Source organism: Ascaphus truei, unplaced genomic scaffold (genome assembly GCF_040206685.1).
Source record: "Ascaphus truei isolate aAscTru1 unplaced genomic scaffold, aAscTru1.hap1 HAP1_SCAFFOLD_620, whole genome shotgun sequence".
In the NCBI taxonomy this organism is placed as follows: Eukaryota; Metazoa; Chordata; class Amphibia; order Anura; family Ascaphidae; genus Ascaphus; species Ascaphus truei.
The window spans coordinates 122999-143311 of NW_027456953.1; the positions used below are offsets into that span (position 1 = coordinate 122999).

A 20313-nucleotide genomic window follows, 5' to 3' on the forward strand; every position below is an offset into this window, starting at 1 on the left:
TCTCCAGCATGTCCTTCTCTCCCCAGCATGTCTTTCTCTCTCCCCCAGTATGTCCTTCTCTCTCCCCCAGCATGTCCTTCTCTCTCCCCCAGCATGTCCTTCTCTCTCCCCCAGCATGTCCTTCTCTCCCCAGCATGTCCTTCTCTCTCCCCTAGCATGTCCTTCTCTCCTCTAGCATGTCCTTCTCTCCCCCAGCATGTCTTTCTCTCTCCCCCAGCATGTCTTTCTCTCTCCCCCAGCATGTCCTTCTCTCCCCCAGCATGTCCTTCTCTCCCCCAGCATGTCCTTCTCTCCCCAGCATGTCCTTCTCTCCCCAGCATGTCCTTCTCTCCCCAGCATGTCCTTCTCTCCCCAGCATGTCCTTCTCTCCCCAGCATGTCCTTCTCTCTCCCCCAGCATGTCTTTCTCTCCCCCAGCATGTTCTTCTCTCCCCCAGCATGTCCTTCTCTCCCCCAGCATGTCCTTCTCTCTTCCAGCATGTCCTTCTCTCCCCAGCATGTCCTTCTCTCCCCAGCATGTCCTTCTCTCTCCCCCAGCATGTCCTTCTCTCCCCCAGCATGTCCTTCTCTCCCCAGCATCTCCCCCAGCATGTCCTTCTCTGCCCCAGCATGTCCTTCTCTCCCCAGCATGTCCTTCTCTCCCCAGCATCTCCCCCAGCATGTCCTTCTCTGCCCCAGCATGTCTTTCTCTCTCCCAGCATGTCCTTCTCTCCCCAGCATTTCCTTCTCTTCCCAGCATCTCCCCCAGCATGTCCTTCTCTCCCCCAGCATGTCTTTCTCTCTCCCCCAGCATGTCTTTCTCTCTCCCCCAGCATGTCTTTCTCTCTCCCTCAGCATGTCCTTCTCTCCCCCAGCATGTCCTTCTCTTCCCAGCATCTCCCCCAGCATGTCCTTCTCTCCCCCAGCATGTCTTTCTCTCTCCCCCAGCATGTCTTTCTCTCTCCCCCAGCATGTCTTTCTCTCTCCCTCAGCATGTCCTTCTCTCCCCCAGCATGTCCTTCTCTCCCCAGCATGTCCTTCTCTCTCACACTTCTCTCCCCAGCATGTCCTTCTCTCCCCCAGCACGTCTTTCTCTCTCCTCTCCCCAGCACGTTTTTCTCTCTCCTCTCCCCAGCATGTTTTTCTCTCTCCCCTGCATGTCTTTCTCTCTCCTCTCCCCAGCATGTTTTTCTCTCTCCTCTCCCCAGCATGTTTTTCTCTCTCCCCTGCATGTCTTTCTCTCCTCTCCCCAGCATGTTTTTCTCTCTCCCCAGTATGTGTCTCTCCTCTCCCCAGCACGTCTTTCTCTCTCCTCTCCACTATGTCTTTATTTTATTATATACTTTATATCATTATTTCTATCTGATCCTCCTTATGTTTTTATCTTATTCATTTCCCCTCATGTATATTTTTTGTCCCTCCCAAAGCCTCTTTCCCCCGCCCCCATATTTCTTCTCTCACACATTCTTTCTTTCTATTTCACAACCCCTCATACCTTTCTTTTCCATCTTATGTATTTCTCTCCTACTTTATTTTCCCTTTGGGGTTTTTCTCTTCCTTTGTAGATCTCTTCACCTTTTCATGTCTGTTTCTCCCCCTGGTCTGTCCCTTCCCTCTCACCTCTCTCCTGAGGCCCCACCCTCTGACCCAGGCAGTTGCTTTCTGTCTTTGCTTGTGCAAAGTACTCTGTTCCTGCTTGAGCTCTGCCTTTGTTCCTGTGTTTGCCTGTCTAGGATTGAACTTCTGCTTGGACCTGACTACCGCCGTCCAGACCACAGTCTGAGACCACCCCCCCTCAGTGCTCATCAGAGAGGAAGGGATTGCCTCTTGTGTCTGTGTCCTGTAGCTCAATGACTTGCAGGAAAGGGTCCAGGACAGCAGTACTGGCTCTCCCCCCTTGGCGGTGGTTGGGCACCTGCAGATATTTGCTAAGGATATGACTTCTAAAACATGTTTTGTTTTTCTTTTCAGCTACGGATGACAAATATTACAGGTAATTTAAATACAGTATGCATTTTATTATCTGCAGTTTGTACAGTCGAAATGATGCATTGCAATAGAAGAATGGATTTTTTTAGCTGCACCGTAGACGCAGAACTTGATAAAAACCCACCATATAATCCCGGTGTCAGTCAGCTCCTTGTGACGTGGGGTATGGCCCTTTATCTCCCTGTGCCTCAGGCACCAAACACCTCTACGGGGCAGGGACTCGGGGCTGCAAAAATGTATATGCACAAGGCTGTTGCATTCACTGTCAGCGCTATGCAAGAAAAACGTTTATCCTGTAACTCCTCCCTACGTCTTCTTATTGCGCCTCCCTAAGTAACAGACTCAGGTACATTGGGAACAATTGCAGCAAAGATATTGGCGCTAGGAGATGCTGCGGCTGTGTTCCAACTTTGTGTGTGTGTATATTTATTTATATTTATATATATATATACTTAGTTAAGTTATGGTGGGTAAAAAAAGTGACAAAAACCCTCCACAGCAAAGCATATAGCAAAAGGAAATATTCCTTTATACTCATTTGCATGTATATGTGCAGACCTGTCTAAGACATGCAAATGAGCATACAGGAATATTTCCATTTGCTATATGTAACGGGTATTCCACTCCACCCAATCTCATATATAGTGTGGGTGAGTAGAACATGTGGTGTTACCGGTGTGGTGCGTATACCTGTAGGCTCACAGGAGGTCTGAGCCTCCGCTAATGAGAGCCTGGGGTGAATCTTCTGGAACGTTTCTTGGTTCAGCGCCTCCACCTATGTAGGATTCTATGGAAATGTAGAATGACCCTAACATAGGAACCCACTCAGAAACCACATACACCAGTATTATGGATAACAGGTTTACTGAATGAACATAGAACATATCATCGCCTTTACATAACCTCATAACCTGTGTCCCTCTCACGAGGAGACACTACCCGTGACGTCTCGCAGGACGTTTCCCAACACTAGGTGATCCCACCCAGTGTCCAGTGAAACCCCCACACCCAAGGTCCCGTACTCCTACGGAGATAGTCAATGGGTGACTGCGCAGTCACTAAAACCTCTAGGCCTGTTGGTGCACATGTGTTGGTATAATACCTGCCGAGCACTCCGGTGCTAGGGTCAGCAACAAGCTTCTCAAAGGATCAGTCGGGCGATGCCTCCTTCTGATCCTCTGCAACCGCACTCCTTTCACTTTTGCACCGCTCGAGCGGTCCCACTCCGGAACAGTCTCTGTGGACCCCAACGTGGGTCCAACCGCTTTCCGGGAACAACGATACTTCTGTGTCCCTACCTACATAAGGGGCACGTGCTGCACTATAGGCCGTCCCTATAATACAGCAACCTACGGTGGCTTGGGATACTCCTATGGGCCTAAGGGGTCAGGACCTGTCCCACTCCCCTAACTACCCACATCCCTAAGCCTCACTAACTCTAACAGCCAACGTGCTGCTAACCACGGTGCCTGCCTGTCAGACCTCACAGCAATGCCTGCTGTGACTCTGACAGTGCAGCACTCTAAACTAGGGCCGCGTCCCTCTCTAGGATCTCCCTAACCAATTACCCACTAGTAACTGACTTCTAACTACTGGAGTGACAGGGTCCCTTCCTCTAAGGCAGTCCCTGGCAACACTCCTATCTTAGGGTAACATCAGAGCTATCTTGGGCCAAGGGGGTGCTGGCTAGTACAGGGGATCCCTCTCTCCCATACCCTACCTCCTTCCCTTGTCTGCCTCCTTGCTCTGCTTCTTCCTGACTGACCCGTAGCTCCAGCCCGCCAAATGTATCCATCTCCCTCCAGGGCGGTCCTACAACCCTATTGGCTCCTCTCAGGCACCTGGTGCCTGTCTCGCTATGCCCTCTGGGAATTGTAGTCCCGGGGCACCTGTAATAACACTGGGGCCGCGTGCGCGCCTTCCCTGTGCTTACACTAACCCCTAATGGCCGCCGCAACATCCCTGTCACTGTCCCTACTCTCGCGCGACTCCTTCCTAACTCTGGCCTATCTTCTGCGCATGCGCGACTCTCTCGGGCCGCCGGGGACTCTCTGCGCATGCGCGAACCGACGCAACATGGCGGCGCCCTGTGCAAGAGCCGCCGGAGATCTCCTGCACTCCGGCGAGCTCCCTCCTCGGCCCCCACCCTCCTGAATGGCCGTCGGGTCTGCCGCTTGCCTCTGGCAGTACCCAACAGCGTCCGTGGCCACGGAGGCTCCCTGGGGGGTCGAGGAGAGAAAAAGGTGACCTGGCTACACTCTCCCCCGGGTGAAACACCCAACGCCCTCGCTTGGGGAACGACATAGCATGGTACAATTTTACACACTGAAAATTTTCGTGGCATAACCCGTACACATAACATATCGGCTGCAACATCCCTGAAACCCAGCACATCACACCCATTATTACCCGAGGCTGGCTGAGACCATTTGTGGGGTGCCCCTGACTGATCATGTGGGGGTACCTCACTTTTGCGTCCGTGAGCCTCCCCCAGAAAATTTTCTTGGAGAGCACACTCTAAAGCGACAGCTACTGGCTCTTCGCTACTTCCTCCCCCTGGTGGAAGGAGTAGCACAGTGTCTCTGAATTGGGCCTTTACCCGGTCATCCGCGGCAGGGATGCGGTAGACCAGGAGGCCAGGACCTTTCCCGCGGTCCACTACCTGAGGAATGGGGCGCTCCTTTTTGGGCTTAAAGGAGGCCAGTCTCCCTGGATCTCCCTTTACACAGTCCTTGTCCCTATAGTTCTGCGAGGCTTCCACTGAGAAGCGAGCACTGGACAATGTCTCGGTTTCACCTGGCAAGGGGGAAAAAGTAGACACCTTACCCCTGCGGTGATTCACGGTGGCCAACAGGTCCTCGGGGACGCTGTCAGTTCCCACCTTGGTGGTATCGGGACCTGCCCCCGGCACTTCTGGGGCAGCCCACTTACGCGCTGAAAACTCGGGAGCGTTGGATCCCAGTCCTGGGACCACTTGCGTCGGGGCACACGGGCTCACACTCCGCTCAGGAACCGTAGCATTGGCCTTCTTCACGGCCACCTCCATCGGAGTCGGTGGGGAACAAGGGGGTTCTTTACCACTCTGCTGGCTGACGATGGGCTTCCCTTCTTCCGGAAGGATCGACGGTAGACACTGGTCCACTCTCTTCTCTGGACAGCTACCTTCTAATGAGGACACCTCCACCAGGACGCGATGCAGAGGGGAGCCCTTCGCCCGGGCGACCATACTTAAGGAGCCATCGTGCTCCGCGGTCACCTGGAGGCTCACCCCCGACACCCCTGGGGCAGTCGACTCACCCTGGTCGTCTGTAGGTACTGGTCCCACGCCTAGGACCGATGATACCTCTGTAGTAGGTCGGACTGACCATTGTAGGGCACACGGGACCACAGCAGGGTCCGCAACATCGGGATACACCTTTTCCAGGGTACACGGACCCAAAGCAGACTCTGTATCCTCGGCATCCCCGCTGGGGTGGTTCGCCGGTAGGCGCATCGCCACCGATGGGACTTCAACCTCTTCCCCGGAAGATATCATGACAGTATCCTCCGCAAGGTAGTCACCAGATCCTTCTGTAATACAGCCCGTGGTTGTGGTTACGAAGCTGGCGTGCTCCGGTACCTCCACTGCAGTCGCGCTCTTCTCCGCCATGGGTTCACTTGGCTCCTTAGCTGGCTCTGTAGGCTGGGGTACAATAGACTTCAATAACCGCACACCGCAACATTCACAGTAGGACCACCATGTCAATGTCTCTCTAGAACAGCCGCACGTGGGGCTAAAACACTGTATGCCCATTTCTCCTTCCACCTCGACGGTCCTAAAGTCGAAGGGTCCTTGAGCCACGTTGGCTCCCTGAGCGTGGGCTTCTTGCAGGCAGGAGCATATGAAGAGAAGAGAATCTACTCCTGGCGCGCGCCAGGCCACATATACATTGGGGTGTACTCCCTTACAGTCTGTCTCATCATCATTATCAGAAAACCCATAGTCTATTTCATTTATGTCGGCCACAGTGCCCTCTTCCTCGGGCTGTCCTGTAGCCGCCAACGGCACGGGTTGCAGAGTCGGTATCCTGCAGCAGCCACACATGCGTCCCCAGGCCAATTTACAAAAGGAGCAGTCACCGTTGTTACAGAAACATTCCCGGCACCCATCCTCGTTTGCGTCTTCCAGCCGCCCTCTTATCAGGCACGTCAAAATCGCAAAGTTCATACTACCCGACGGACTCAACGATTCTATCATACACGGACACAACAAAAAGGATACGGCCCCGGCCTTCGTCGGCCAGAGTCCATATGACGGCGAGCAATTTTCTTTGCCCCCAGTACTTTCTTTGATGGAGACAGCAGTTACGGATGAAGGCTCACAGTGCTTGCTCCCCCTGGTGGAATCTGAAGGAGGGGCAGCACACACTTTCATGAAGTGACTCTGGCTCTGCGTGGAGTTATTCAGTTGGCGGGGGCGGGGCTTAGGGTTTCCCGCCAAACCCGGACAGTTTGCAACATTCTCCCGCACGGGCGGGAAATCAGCACGTGGCTTCTTCATGGCGAACAAAAATAGCACAATTTAGAAAAAAATGTAACAGGGCACCCCAGGTCTCTCTCAGCAGCGCCTCCAAATGTAACGGGTATTCCACCCCACCCAATCTCATATATAGTGTGGGTGAGTAGAACATGTGGTGTTACCGGTGTGGTGCGTATACCTGTAGGCTCACAGGAGGTCTGAGCCTCCGCTAATGAGAGCCTGGGGTGAATCTTCTGGAACGTTTCTTGGTTCAGTGCCTCCACCTATGTAGGATTCTATGGAAATGTAGAATGACCCTAACATAGGAACCCACTCAGAAACCACATACACCAGTATTATGGATAACAGGTTTACTGAATGAACATAGAACATATCATCGCCTTTACATAACCTCATAACCTGTGTCCCTCTCACGAGGAGACACTACCCGTGACGTCTCGCAGGACGTTTCCCAACACTAGGTGATCCCACCCAGTGTCCAGTGAAACCCCCACACCCAAGGTCCCGTACTCCTACGGAGATAGTCAATGGGTGACTGCGCAGTCACTAAAACCTCTAGGCCTGTTGGTGCACATGTGTTGGTATAATACCTGCCGAGCACTCCGGTGCTAGGGTCAGCAACAAGCTTCTCAAAGGATCAGTCGGGCGATGCCTCCTTCTGATCCTCTGCAACCGCACTCCTTTCACTTTTGCACCGCTCGAGCGGTCCCACTCCGGAACAGTCTCTGTGGACCCCAACGTGGGTCCAACCGCTTTCCGGGAACAACGATACTTCTGTGTCCCTACCTACATAAGGGGCACGTGCTGCACTATAGGCCGTCCCTATAATACAGCAACCTACGGTGGCTTGGGATACTCCTATGGGCCTAAGGGGTCAGGACCTGTCCCACTCCCCTAACTACCCACATCCCTAAGCCTCACTAACTCTAACAGCCAACGTGCTGCTAACCACGGTGCCTGCCTGTCAGACCTCACAGCAATGCCTGCTGTGACTCTGACAGTGCAGCACTCTAAACTAGGGCCGCGTCCCTCTCTAGGATCTCCCTAACCAATTACCCACTAGTAACTGACTTCTAACTACTGGAGTGACAGGGTCCCTTCCTCTAAGGCAGTCCCTGGCAACACTCCTATCTTAGGGTAACATCAGAGCTATCTTGGGCCAAGGGGGTGCTGGCTAGTACAGGGGATCCCTCTCTCCCATACCCTACCTCCTTCCCTTGTCTGCCTCCTTGCTCTGCTTCTTCCTGACTGACCCGTAGCTCCAGCCCGCCAAATGTATCCATCTCCCTCCAGGGCGGTCCTACAACCCTATTGGCTCCTCTCAGGCACCTGGTGTCTGTCTCGCTATGCCCTCTGGGAATTGTAGTCCCGGGGCACCTATAATAACACTGGGGCCGCGTGCGCGCCTTCCCTGTGCTTACACTAACCCCTAATGGCCGCCGCAACATCCCTGTCACTGTCCCTACTCTCGCGCGACTCCTTCCTAACTCTGGCCTATCTTCTGCGCATGCGCGACTCTCTCGGGCCGCTGGGGACTCTCTGCGCATGCGCGAACCGACGCAACATGGCGGCGCCCTGTGCAAGAGCCGCCGGAGATCTCCTGCACTCCGGCGAGCTCCCTCCTCGGCCCCCACCCTCCTGAATGGCCGTCGGGTCTGCCGCTTGCCTCTGGCAGTACCCAACAGCGTCCGTGGCCACGGAGGCTCCCTGGGGGGTCGAGGAGAGAAAAAGGTGACCTGGCTACATATACATACATACAGACATACATACAGACATACATACAGACATACATACATACATATACATTATATATTCTGTAAGGATCCCTAGAGATTCAATACACCGGCACAAAAGATAACCACAAAAAAGTTGTTTATTGGGCTTCAGAATGCACACATATACCCAACGTTTCGGTCTCCAGGGCATATGTGTGTATTTTGGACCACTTTATGTTATTATCTCTTGTGCTGTGCCGGTATATTGGATCTCTTGGGATCCTTACAGACTGCAAAAACACGTGCCTCTGCTGAGGCCTTATTTTCATTGTGTGCTACCATATTCTCTCTCTAAGATATATATTCATATATATGTAATATATATCTATTTCTCCCCCATACATAGGAACCACAGATGCAATATATTTCATACTCTCACTGCCTTTCATGTGTGTAACAGAAACATTCCTACATTAAACTTGTTGAACCAGGGACCTAACAATCTACTGTGATTCAGAGCCAAAAACCGCGAGATACAATGAATGTATGCCAATGGCAGCATCCATTCACATATTCTGTATTGTGCAGGGGATTCAAAAGCAGCCAGTGTGATTATGGTGACTCACAGGGGGTCTCTCTTTCCTTGTAGCAAAAAATTTGTTCGACCAAAATGGCGCCCCAAATTACCAGCAATTTCTAGCTGGGGGTGAGTACTTAGCCCAGCAGGATTGTAAATCTGAGGTGTTGTGTGAGGGTTGTACCTCTTCTGTTAATTCTCTCATAATTCAGTGATTTCTGACTTTCACCCCGGCTCTGTGTGAGCAACTGATGTGTGCAAGATGGCAATCCCAATATTTAAGAGGGTGGCCCCTAGCTCTGACAGAAGGCTGGGGAAAGTAGGACTGGCATCGGGCAGGAGGTATATGTTACTGGCAAGTGGTAAGCGAGAATGTGACTCGTGAGGCATTAGAGAAATGGCACTGATAGATATAAGTAGAGGTAGTAAAGTAGGAGTAGTTGCTGGGTTAGCTAACATGGACACTGGAAGACTACAAGTATTTATAATACTCACTGTCATTGGTCTTGGGCTTCTTTTGTAGTTCGGAGGAGGAGGAGAAGGTGGAGGAGGAGGTGACGTTAACTGGGGGGGAAAAATGGATCTCCAAGAAAGGTGTTTTTCTTTAAGCTACAGTAGCCCACTCTCTCCACTATTAATCTATGCGTATTGTTCTACTTAATCTAATGTAAAATATTTTCCTTCTTTCCCTTCCCCTAATGCGTTTCACAATTTATTCCCCACCCCTCCCCCTTATCTATCCCTTTCTTGCAATGTATTTCTCCGTCCCTTCCCCCTCATACGGCTTTTCCCCCCTTTATGTCTCTCTTTTCATCCTAGCACGTCTTTATCCCCCCTAACATCTTTCTCTTTCCTCCGCCAGCATCTCCTTCTGTCTCCTCTGCTAAGGGCAAAGCGGATGCCGTGTCGAAGTGCAGAGGTAGGTAGTAATACACCGACGTGGGCCTGGGATGCAGGAGTAGTCAGGTCCAGTTCCGCGGTCGAGACAGGCGGCAGGAAGGGGTAATCAGGTCCAGTTCTGGGGTCCAGTCAGGCGGCAGGCAGGGGTAGTCAGGTACAAGCAGAAGTTCAAACACAGGCAGGCAATCACAGAAACAAAGGCAGCGCTCAAGGGGGAACAGAGTACTTTGCACAAGAAAATACAGAGAGCAACTGCCTGCTATTTAAAGACCACAAGCAGCTGCTGGCGATAAAGGACCAGAGAGAGGCTGACTTCCTGTCAGCATCCATCTTAGGTGTGGCAATATATGACCTGGTCCGACTGCCATCTTGGTATCCAGACAGATCCCTTATACCTCTTCCCCCTAATAACTTTCATCTCTCTCCTCTAGCAGTTATTTCTATCAGCTCTTCCCCCATTATGTCTCTCTCCTCTCCCCCAGCATTTCTTTCTTTCTGCTCTCCCCCAGCATGTCTGTCTTTCTCCTCTATCCCAGCATGTCTTTCTCTCTCCTCTCCCACACCAGCATGTCTTTCGCTCTCCTCTCCCACACCAGCATGTCTTTCTCTCTCCTCTCCCACACAAGCATGTATTTCTTTCTCCTCTCCCCCAGAATGTCTCTCACCTCCCCCCCAGCATGTCCTCCTCCCCCAGCATGTCCTCTCCCCCAGCATGTCCTTCTCTCCCCCAGCATGCCTTTCTCTCCCCCAGCATGTCCTTCTCTCCCCAGCATGACCTTCTCTCCCCCAGCATCTTTCTCTCCCCCAGCATGTCCTTCTCTCCCCCAGCATGTCTTTCTCTCCCCCAGCATGTCTTTCTCTCCCCCAGCATGTCCTTCTCTCCCCCAGCATGTCTTTCTCTCCCCCAGCATGTCCTTCTCTCCCCCAGCATGTCCTTCTCTCCCCCAGCATGTCCTTCTCTCCCCCAGCATGTCCTTCTCTCCCCCAGCATGTCCTTCTGTCCTTCTCTCCCCCAGCATGTCCTTCTCTCCCCCAGCATGTCCTTCTCTCTCCCCCAGCATGTCCTTCTCTCTCCCCCAGTATGTCCTTCTCTCTCCCCTAGTATGTCCTTCTCTCTCCCCCAGCATGTCCTTCTCTCTCCCCCAGCATGTCCTTCTCTCTCCCCCAGCATGTCCTTCTCTCTCCCCCAGCATGTCCTTCTCTCCCCAGCATGTCTTTCTCTCTCCCCCAGCATGTCTTTCTCTCTCCCCCAGCATGTCCTTCTCTCCCCCAGCATGTCCTTCTCTCTCCCCCAGCATCCCCTTCTCTGCCCAGCATGTCCTTCTCTCCCCAGCATGTCCTTCTCTCCCCAGTATGTCCTTCTCTCCCCCAGCATGTCTTTCTCTCTCCCCCAGCATGTCCTTCTCTCTCCAGCATGTCCTTCTCTCTCCCAGCATGTCATTCTCTCCCCCAGCATGTCCTTCTCTCCCCAGCATGTCCTTCTCTCTCTCAGCATGTACTTCTCTACCCCAGCATGTCCTTCTCTCTCCCAGTATCCTTCTCTCTCCCCCAGTATGTCCTTCTCTCTCCCCCAGTATGTCCTTCTCTCTCCCCCAGTATGTCCTTCTCTCTCCCCCAGTATGTCCTTCTCTCTCCCCCAGCATGTCCTCTCTCCCCCAGCATGTCCTTCTCTCTCCCCCAGCATGTCCTTCTCTCTCCCCCAGCATGTCCTTCTCTCTCCCCCAGCATGTCCTTCTCTCTCCCCCAGCATGTCCTTCTCTCCCAGCATGTCCTTCTCTCCCCAGCATGTCCTTCTCTCCCCAGCATGTCCTTCTCTCCCCAGCATGTCATTCTCTCTCCCCCAGCATGTATTTCTCTGTCCTTCTCTCTCCCCCAGCATGTATTTCTCTGTCCTTCTCTCTCCCCCAGCATGTATTTCTCTGTCCTTCTCTCTCCCCCAGCATGTCCTTCTCGCTCTCCCAGCATGTCCTTCTCTCCCCCAGCATGTCCTTCTCTCCCCCAGCATGTCCTTCTCTCCCCCAGCATGTATTTCTCTGTCCTTCTCTCTCCCCCAGCATGTATTTCTCTGTCCTTCTCTCTCCCCCAGCATGTCTTTCTCGCTCCCCCAGCATGTCCTTCTCTCCCCCAGCATGTCCGTTCCTCCCCAGCATGTCATTCTTTCCCCCAGCATGTCCTTCTCCCCCAGCATGTCCTTCTCTCCCCAGCATGTCTTTCTCTCCCCCAGCATGTCCTTCTCTCCCCCAGCCTGTCCTTCTCTCCCCAGCCTGTCCTTCACTCCCCAGCCTGTCCTTTCCTCCCCAGACTGTCCTTTACTCCCCAGCATCTCCTTCTCTCCCCCACTACTCTCCCCCAGCATGTCCTTCTCTCCCCCAGCCTGTCCTTCTCTCCCCAGCCTGTCCTTCACTCCCCAGCCTGTCCTTTCCTCCCCAGACTGTCCTTTACTCCCCAGCATCTCCTTCTCTCCCCCACTACTCTCCCCCAGCGTGTCCTTCTCTCCCCCAGCATGTCCCTCTCCCCCAGCATGTCCTTCTCTCCCCCAGCATGTCCTTCTCTCCCCCAGCATGTCCCTCTCTCCCCCAGCATGTCCCTCTCCCCCAGCATGTCCTTCTCTCCCCCAGCATGTCCTTCTCTGCCCCAGCAGCACGTCCTTCTCTCCCCCAGCACGTTCTTCTCTCCCCAGCACGTCCTTCTCTCCCCAGCACGTTCTTCTCTCCCCAGCGCGTCCTTCTCTCCCCAGCGTGTCCTTCTCTCCCCCAGCGTGTCCTACTCTCCCCCAGCGTGTCCTTCTCTCCCCCAGCGTGTCCTTCTCTCCCCCAGCGTGTCCTTCTCTCCCCCAGCGTGTCCTTCTCTCCCAGCATGTCCTTCTCTCCCCCAGCATGTCCTTCTCTCCCCCAGCATGTCCTTCTCTCCCCCAGCATGTCCTTCTCTCCCCCAGCATGTCCTTCTCTCCCCCGCACGTCCTTCTCTCTCCCCCAGTATGTCCTACTCTCTCCCCCAGTATGTCCTTCTCTCCCCCAGCATGTCCTTCTCTCTCCCCCAGCATGTCCTTCTCTCCCCCAGTATGTCCTTCTCTCCCCCAGCATGTCCTTCTCTCCCCAGCATTTCCTTCTCTCTCCCCCAGCATGTCCTTCTCTCCCCAACATGTCTTTCTCTCCCCCCCAGTATGTCTTTCTCTCCCCCCAGTATGTCTTTCTCTCCCCCCTAGTATGTCCTTCTCTCCCCCCAATATGACTTTCTCTCCCCCCCAGGATGTCCTTCTCTCCCCCAGCATGTCCTTCTCTCTCCCCCAGCATGTCCTTCTCTCCCCCAGCATGTCCTTCTCTCCCCCAGCATGTCCTTCTCTCCCCCAGCATGTCCTTCTCTCCCCCAGCATGTCCTTCTCTCCCCCAGCATATCCTCCTCTCCCCCAGCATGTCCTTCTCTCCCCCAGCATGTCCTTCTCTCCCCCAGCATGTCCTTCTGTCCTTCTCTCCCCCAGCATGTCCTTCTCTCCCCCAGCATGTCCTTCTCTCCCCCAGCATGTCCTTCTCTCTCCCCCAGCATGTCCTTCTCTCTCCCCCAGTATGTCCTTCTCTCTCCCCCAGTATGTCCTTCTCTCTCCCCCAGTATGTCCTTCTCTCTCCCCCAGCATGTCCTTCTCTCTCCCCCAGCATGTCCTTCTCTCTCCCCCAGCATGTCCTTCTCTCTCCCCCAGCATGTCCTTCTCTCTCCCCCAGCATGTCCTTCTCTCTCCCCCAGCATGTCCTTCTCTCCCCAGCATGTCTTTCTCTCTCCCCCAGCATGTCTTTCTCTCTCCCCCAGCATGTCTTTCTCTCTCCCCCAGCATGTCCTTCTCTCCCCCAGCATGTCCTTCTCTCTCCCCCAGCATGTCCTTCTCTCCCCAGCATGTCCTTCTCTCCCCAGCATGTCCTTCTCTGCCCAGCATGTCCTTCTCTCCCCAGCATGTCCTTCTCTCCCCAGTATGTCCTTCTCTCCCCCAGCATGTCTTTCTCTCTCCCCCAGCATGTCTTTCTCTCTCCCCCAGCATGTCCTTCTCTCTCCCCCAGCATGTCTTTCTCTCTCCCACAGCATGTCCTTCTCTCCCCCAGCATGTCATTCTCTCCCCCAGCATGTCCTTCTCTCCCCAGCATGTCCTTCTCTCTCTCAGCATGTACTTCTCTACCCCAGCATGTCCTTCTCTCCCCCAGTATCCTTCTCTCTCCCCCAGTATGTCCTTCTCTCTCCCCCAGTATGTCCTTCTCTCTCCCCCAGTATGTCCTTCTCTCTCCCCCAGCATGTCCTTCTCTCTCCCCCAGCATGTCCTTCTCTCTCCCCCAGCATGTCCTTCTCTCTCCCCCAGCATGTCCTTCTCTCTCCCCCAGCATGTCCTTCTCTCTCCCCCAGCATGTCCTTCTCTCTCCCCCAGCATGTCCTTCTCTCTCCCCCAGCATGTCCTTCTCTCCCAGCATGTCCTTCTCTCCCAGCATGTCCTTCTCTCCCAGCATGTCCTTCTCTCCCAGCATGTCCTTCTCTCCCCATCATGTCCTTCTCTCCCCAGCATGTCATCCTCTCTCCCCCAGCATGTATTTCTCTGTCCTTCTCTCTCCCCAAGCATGTCCTTCTCGCTCCCCCAGCATGTCCTTCTCTCCCCCAGCATGTCCGTTCCTCCCCAGCATGTCATTCTTTCCCCCAGCATGTCCTTCTCCCCCAGCATGTCCTTCTCTCCCCAGCATGTCTTTCTCTCCCCCAGCATGTCCTTCTCTCCCCAGCCTGTCCTTCACTCCCCAGCCTGTCCTTCACTCCCCAGCCTGTCCTTTCCTCCCCAGACTGTCCTTTCCTCCCCAGACTGTCCTTTCCTCCCCAGCATCTCCTTCTCTCCCCCACTACTCTCCCCCAGCGTGTCCTTCTCTCCCCCAGCATGTCCCTCTCCCCCAGCATGTCCTTCTCTCCCCCAGCATGTCCTTCTCTCCCCCAGCATGTCCCTCTCTCCCCCAGCATGTCCCTCTCCCCCAGCATGTCCTTCTCTCCCCCAGCATGTCCTTCTCTCCCCCAGCATGTCCCTCTCTCCCCCAGCATGTCCCTCTCCCCCAGCATGTCCTTCTCTCCCCCAGCATGTCCTTCTCTGCCCCAGCACGTCCTTCTCTCCCCCAGCACGTCCTTCTCTCCCCAGCACGTCCTTCTCTCCCCAGCACGTTCTTCTCTCCCCAGCGCGTCCTTCTCTCCCCAGCGTGTCCTTCTCTCCCACAGCGTGTCCTACTCTCCCTCAGCGTGTCCTTCTCTCCCCCAGCGTGTCCTTCTCTCCCCCAGCGTGTCCTTCTCTCCCCCAGCGTGTCCTTCTCTCCCCCAGCGTGTCCTTCTCACCCAGCATGTCCTTCTCTCCCCCAGCATGTCCTTCTCTCCCCCAGCATGTCCTTCTCTCCCCCAGCATGTCCTTCTCTCCCCCGCACGTCCTTCTCTCTCCCCCAGTATGTCCTTCTCTCTCCCCCAGTATGTCCTTCTCTCCCCCAGCATGTCCTTCTCTCTCCCACAGCATGTCCTTCTCTCCCCCAGCATGTCCTTCTCTCCCCCAGCATGTCCTTCTCTCACCAGCATTTCCTTCTCTCTCCCCCAGCATGTCCTTCTCTCCCCAACATGTCTTTCTCTCCCCCCCAGTATGTCTTTCTCTCCCCCCAGTATGTCTTTCTCTCCCCCCTAGTATGTCCTTCTCTCCCCCCCAATATGACTTTCTCTCCCCCCCCAGGATGTCCTTCTCTCCCCCAGCATGTCCTTCTCTCTCCCCCAGCATGTCCTTCTCTCCCCCAGCATGTCCTTCTCTCCCCCAGCATGTCCTTCGCTCCCCCAGCATGTCCTTCTCTCCCCCCGCATGTCCTTCTCTCTCTCAGCATGTACTTCTCTACCCCAGCATGTCCTTCTCTCCCCCAGTATCCTTCTCTCTCCCCCAGTATGTCCTTCTCTCTCCCCCAGTATGTCCTTCTCTCTCCCCCAGCATGTCCTTCTCTCTCCCCCAGCATGTCCTTCTCTCTCCCCCAGCATGTCCTTCTCTCTCCCCCAGCATGTCCTTCTCTCTCCCCCAGCATGTCCTTCTCTCTCCCCCAGCATGTCCTTCTCTCCCCAGCATGTCCTTCTCTCCCAGCATGTCCTTCTCTCCCCAGCATGTCCTTCTCTCCCCAGCATGTCTTTCTCTCCCCCAGCATGTATTTCTCTGTCCTTCTCTCTCCCCCAGCATGTCCTTCTCTCTCCCCCAGCATGTCCTTCTCTCCCCCAGCATGTCCGTTCCTCCCCAGCATGTCATTCTTTCCCCCAGCATGTCCTTCTCCCCCAGCATGTCCTTCTCTCCCCAGCATGTCTTTCTCTCCCCCAGCATGTCCTTCTCTCCCCCAGCCTGTCCTTCTCTCCCCAGCCTGTCCTTTCCTCCCCAGACTGTCCTTTCCTCCCCAGCATGTCCTTCTCTCCCCCACTTCTCTCCCCCAGCGTGTCCTTCTCTCCCCAGCATGTCCCTCTCCCCCAGCATGTCCTTCTCTCCCCCAGCATGTCCTTCTCTCCCCCAGCATGTCCTTCTCTCCCCCAGCATGTCCCTCTCTCCCCCAGCATGTCCTTCTCTCCCCCAGCATGTCCTTCTCTGCCCCAGCACGTCCTTCTCTCCCCAGCACGTTCTTCTCTCCCCAGCACGTCCTTCTCTCCCCAGCACGTTCTTCTCTCCCCAGCACGTCCTTCTCTCCCCAGCGTGTCCTTCTCTCCCCCAGCGTGTCCTACTCTCCCCCAGCGTGTCCTTCTCTCCCCCAGCGTGTCCTTCTCTCCCCCAGCGTGTCCTTCTCTCCCCCAGCGTGTCCTTCTCTCCCCCAGCGTGTCCTTCTCCCCCAGCGTGTCCTTCTCTCCCCCAGCATGTCCTTCTCTCCCCCAGCATGTCCTTCTCTCCCCCAGCATGTCCTTCTCTCCCCCAGCATGTCCTTCTCTCCCCCGCACGTCCTTCTCTCTCCCCCAGTATGTCCTTCTCTCTCCCCCAGTATGTCCTTCTCTCCCCCAGCATGTCCTTCTCTCTCCCCCAGCATGTCCTTCTCTCCCCCAGCATGTCCTTCTCTCCCCCAGCATGTCCTTCTCTCCCCAGCATTTCCTTCTCTCTCCCCCAGCATTTCCTTCTCTCTCCCCCAGCATGTCCTTCTCTCCCCAACATGTCTTTCTCTCCCCCCCAGTATGTCTTTTTCTCCCCCCAGTATGTCTTTCTCTCCCCCGTAGTATGTCCTTCTCTCCCCCCCAATATGACTTTCTCTCCCCCCCAGGATGTCCTTCTCTCCCCCCCAATATGACTTTCTCTCTCCAGCATTTCCTTCTCTCCCCCACTTCTCTCCCCAGCATGTCCTTCTCTCCCCAGCATCTCTTTCTCTCCCCCCCAGTATGTCTTTCTCTCCCCTCCCAGTATGTCCTTCTCTCCCCCAGCATGTCCTTCTCTCCACCACTTCTCTCCCCAGCATGTCTTTGTCTCCCCCAGAATGTCTTTCTCTCTTCTCCCCCAGCACGTCTTTGTCTCCCCCGCATGTCTTTCTCTCTCCTCTCCCCCAGCACGTCTTTCTCTCTCCCCAGCATGTTTTTCTCTCTTCTCTCCCCAGCATGTTTTTCTCTCTCCTCTCCCCAGCATGTCTTTCTCTCTCCTCTCCCCAGCATGTCTCTCTCCTCTCCCCAGCATGTCTTTCTCTCTCCTCTCCCCAGCATGTCTCTCTCCTCTCCTCTCCACTATGTCTTTATTTTATTATATACTTTATATCATTATTTCTATCTGATCCTCCTTATGTTTTTATCTTATTCATTTCCCCTCATGTATATTTTTTGTCCCTCCCAAAGCCTCTTTCCCCCGCCCCCATATTTCTTCTCTCACACATGCTTTCTTTCTATTTCACAATCCCTCATACCTTTCTTTTCCATCTTATGTATTTCACTCCTACTTTATTTTCTCTTTGGGTTTTTTCTCTTCCTTTGTAGATCTCTTCACCTTTCATGTCTGTTTCTCCCCCTGGTCTGTCCCTTCCCTCTCACCTCTCTCCTGAGGCCCCACCCTCTGACCCAGGCAGTTGCTTTCTGTCTTTGCTTGTGCAAAGTACTCTGTTCCTGCTTGAGCTCTGCCTGTTCCTGTGTTTGCCTGTCTAGGATTGAACTTCTGCTTGGACCTGACTACCGCCGTCCAGACCACAGTCTGAGACCACCCCCCCTCAGTGCTCATCAGAGAGGAAGGGATTGCCTCTTGTGTCTGTGTCCTGTAGCTCAATGACTTGCAGGAAAGGGTCCAGGACAGCAGTACTGGCTCTCCCCCCTTGGCGGTGGCTGGGCAACTGCAGATATTTGCTAAGGATATGACTTCTAAAACATGTTTTGTTTTTCTTTTCAGCTACGGATGACAAATATTACAGGTAATTTAAATACAGCATGCATTTTATTATCTGCAGTTTGTACAGTCGCAATGATGCATTGCAATAGAAGAATGGATTTTTTTAGCTGCACCGTAGACGCAGAACTTGATAAAAACCCACCATATAATCCCGGTGTCAGTCAGCTCCTTGTGACGTGGGGTATGTCCCTTTATCTCCCTGTGCCTCAGGCACCAAACACCTCTACGGGGCAGGGACTCGGGGCTGCAAAAATGTATATGCACAAGGCTGCTGCATTCACTGTCAGTGCTGTGCAAGAAAAACGTTTATCCTGTAACTCCTCCCTACGTCTTCTTATTGCGCCTCCCTAAGTAACAGACTCAGGTACATTGGGAACAATTGCAGCAAAGATATTGGCGCTAGGAGATGCAGCGGCTGTGTTCCAACTTTGTGTGTGTGTGTGTGTATATTATATACTAGCTGAGAGACCCGGCGTTGCCCGTGAGTTACATTTAGCGCTAGGAAAAGGGGGACGGGGAGAGGGGGGGAAAAGGAGGGGAGGGGGGGGACGGGGGAAAAGGAGGGCAAGGGGGGGACAGTGGACAGGAGGGGGGGGACAGTGGACAGGAGGGGGGGACAGTGGCCGGGGGGAGGAGGGGACAGTGGCCGGGGGGGGGGGGGACAGTGGAAAGGACAGTGGACAGGAGGGGATGGGAGGGGGGGAGAGTGGACAGGAGGGGGGGGAGAGTGGACAGGGGGGGGGGAGAGTGGACAGGAGGGGGGTGATAGTGGACAAATGGGGGGGTGACAGTGGACGGGGGGGCAGTGAACAGGAGGGGGGGTGACAGTGGACAGGAGGGGGGGTGAAAGTGGACAGGAGGGGGGGACAGTGGACAGGAGGGGGGGTGACAGTGGACAGGAGGGGGGGTGACAGTGGACAGGAGGGGGGGTGACAGTGGACAGGAGGGGGGGAGAGTGGGCAGGAGGGGGGGTGACAGTGGACAGGAGGGGGGGTGACAGTGGACAGGAGGGGGGGAGAGTGGGCAGGAGGGGGGGTGACAGTGGACAGGAGGGGGGGTGACAGTGGACAGGAGGGGGGGTGACAGTGGACAGGAGGGGGGGAGAGTGGGCAGGAGGGGGGGTGACAGTGGACAGGAGGGGGGGGCAGTGGACAGGAGGGGGGTTGGTTTGCTTTAAATTGACGGGTCCCTCCTCTCCACTCCCCCTGTATCTTTCTCCGCTCCTTTGTCGAACACTGTATATAGATAGATATATATATCAAAAAGTGACATACATACATTGGAACCACAGATGCAATATATTTCATACTCTCACTGCCTTTCATGTGTGTAACAGAAACATTCCTACATTAAACTGGTTGAACCAAGGACCTAACAAATCTACTTTGATTCAGAGCCAAACACAGCGAGATACAATGAATGTATGCCAATGGCAGCATCCATTCACATATTCTGTATTGTGCAGGGGCTTCAAAAGCAGCCAGTGTGATTATGGTGACTCACAGGGGGTCTCTCTTTCCTTGTAGCAAAAAATGTGTTCGACCAATATGGCGCCCCAAATTACCACCTATTTCTAGCTGGGGGTGAGTACTTAGCCCAACAGGATTGTAAATCTGAGGTGTTGTGTGAGGGTTGTACCTCTTCTGTTAATTCTCTCATAATTCAGTGATTTCTGACTTTCACCCCGGTTCTGTGTGAGCAACTGATGTGTGCAAGACGGCAATCCCAATATTTAAGAGGGTGGCCCCTAGCTCTGACACAGGCTGGGGAAAGTAGGACTGACATCGGGCAGGAGGTATATGTTACTGGCAAGTGGTAAGCGAGAATGTGACTCGTGAGGCATTAGAGAAATGGCACAGATAGATATAAGTAGAGGTAGTAAAGTAGGAGTAGTTGCTGGGTTAGCTAACATGGACACTGGAAAACTACAAGTATTTATAATACTCACTGTCATTGGTCTCGGGCTTCTTTTGTAGTACGGAGGAGGAGAAGGTGGAGGAGGAGGTGACGTTAACGGGGGGGGAAAAATGGATCTCCAAGAAAGGTGTTTTTCTTTAAGCTACAGTAGCCCACTTTCTCCACTATTAATCTATGTGTATTGTTCTACTTAATCTAATGTAAAATATTTTCCTTCTTTCCCTTCCCCTAATGCGTTTCACAATTTATTCCCCACCCCTCCCCCTTATCTATCGCTTTCTTGCAATGTATTTCTCCGTCCCTTCCCCCTCATGCGGCTTTTCCCCCCTTTATGTCTCTCTTTTCATCCTAGCACGTCTTTA

At 54.0% G+C, this 20313-nt stretch overlaps 1 protein-coding gene across 1 annotated transcript in view; it reads left to right on the top strand.

The window, feature by feature from the left end:
• Window positions 1–20313, top strand: part of LOC142485660 (uncharacterized) — an 81409-nt gene that overhangs the window by 23767 nt on the left and 37329 nt on the right. Inside the window, exons 7-10 of the mRNA XM_075584482.1 lie at window positions 1950–1971; window positions 6136–6263; window positions 9641–9697; window positions 19561–19617. Coding sequence (XP_075440597.1) covers window positions 1950–1971; window positions 6136–6263; window positions 9641–9697; window positions 19561–19617 — 264 coding nt within the window. The remainder of the gene's footprint in view (window positions 1–1949; window positions 1972–6135; window positions 6264–9640; window positions 9698–19560; window positions 19618–20313) is intronic.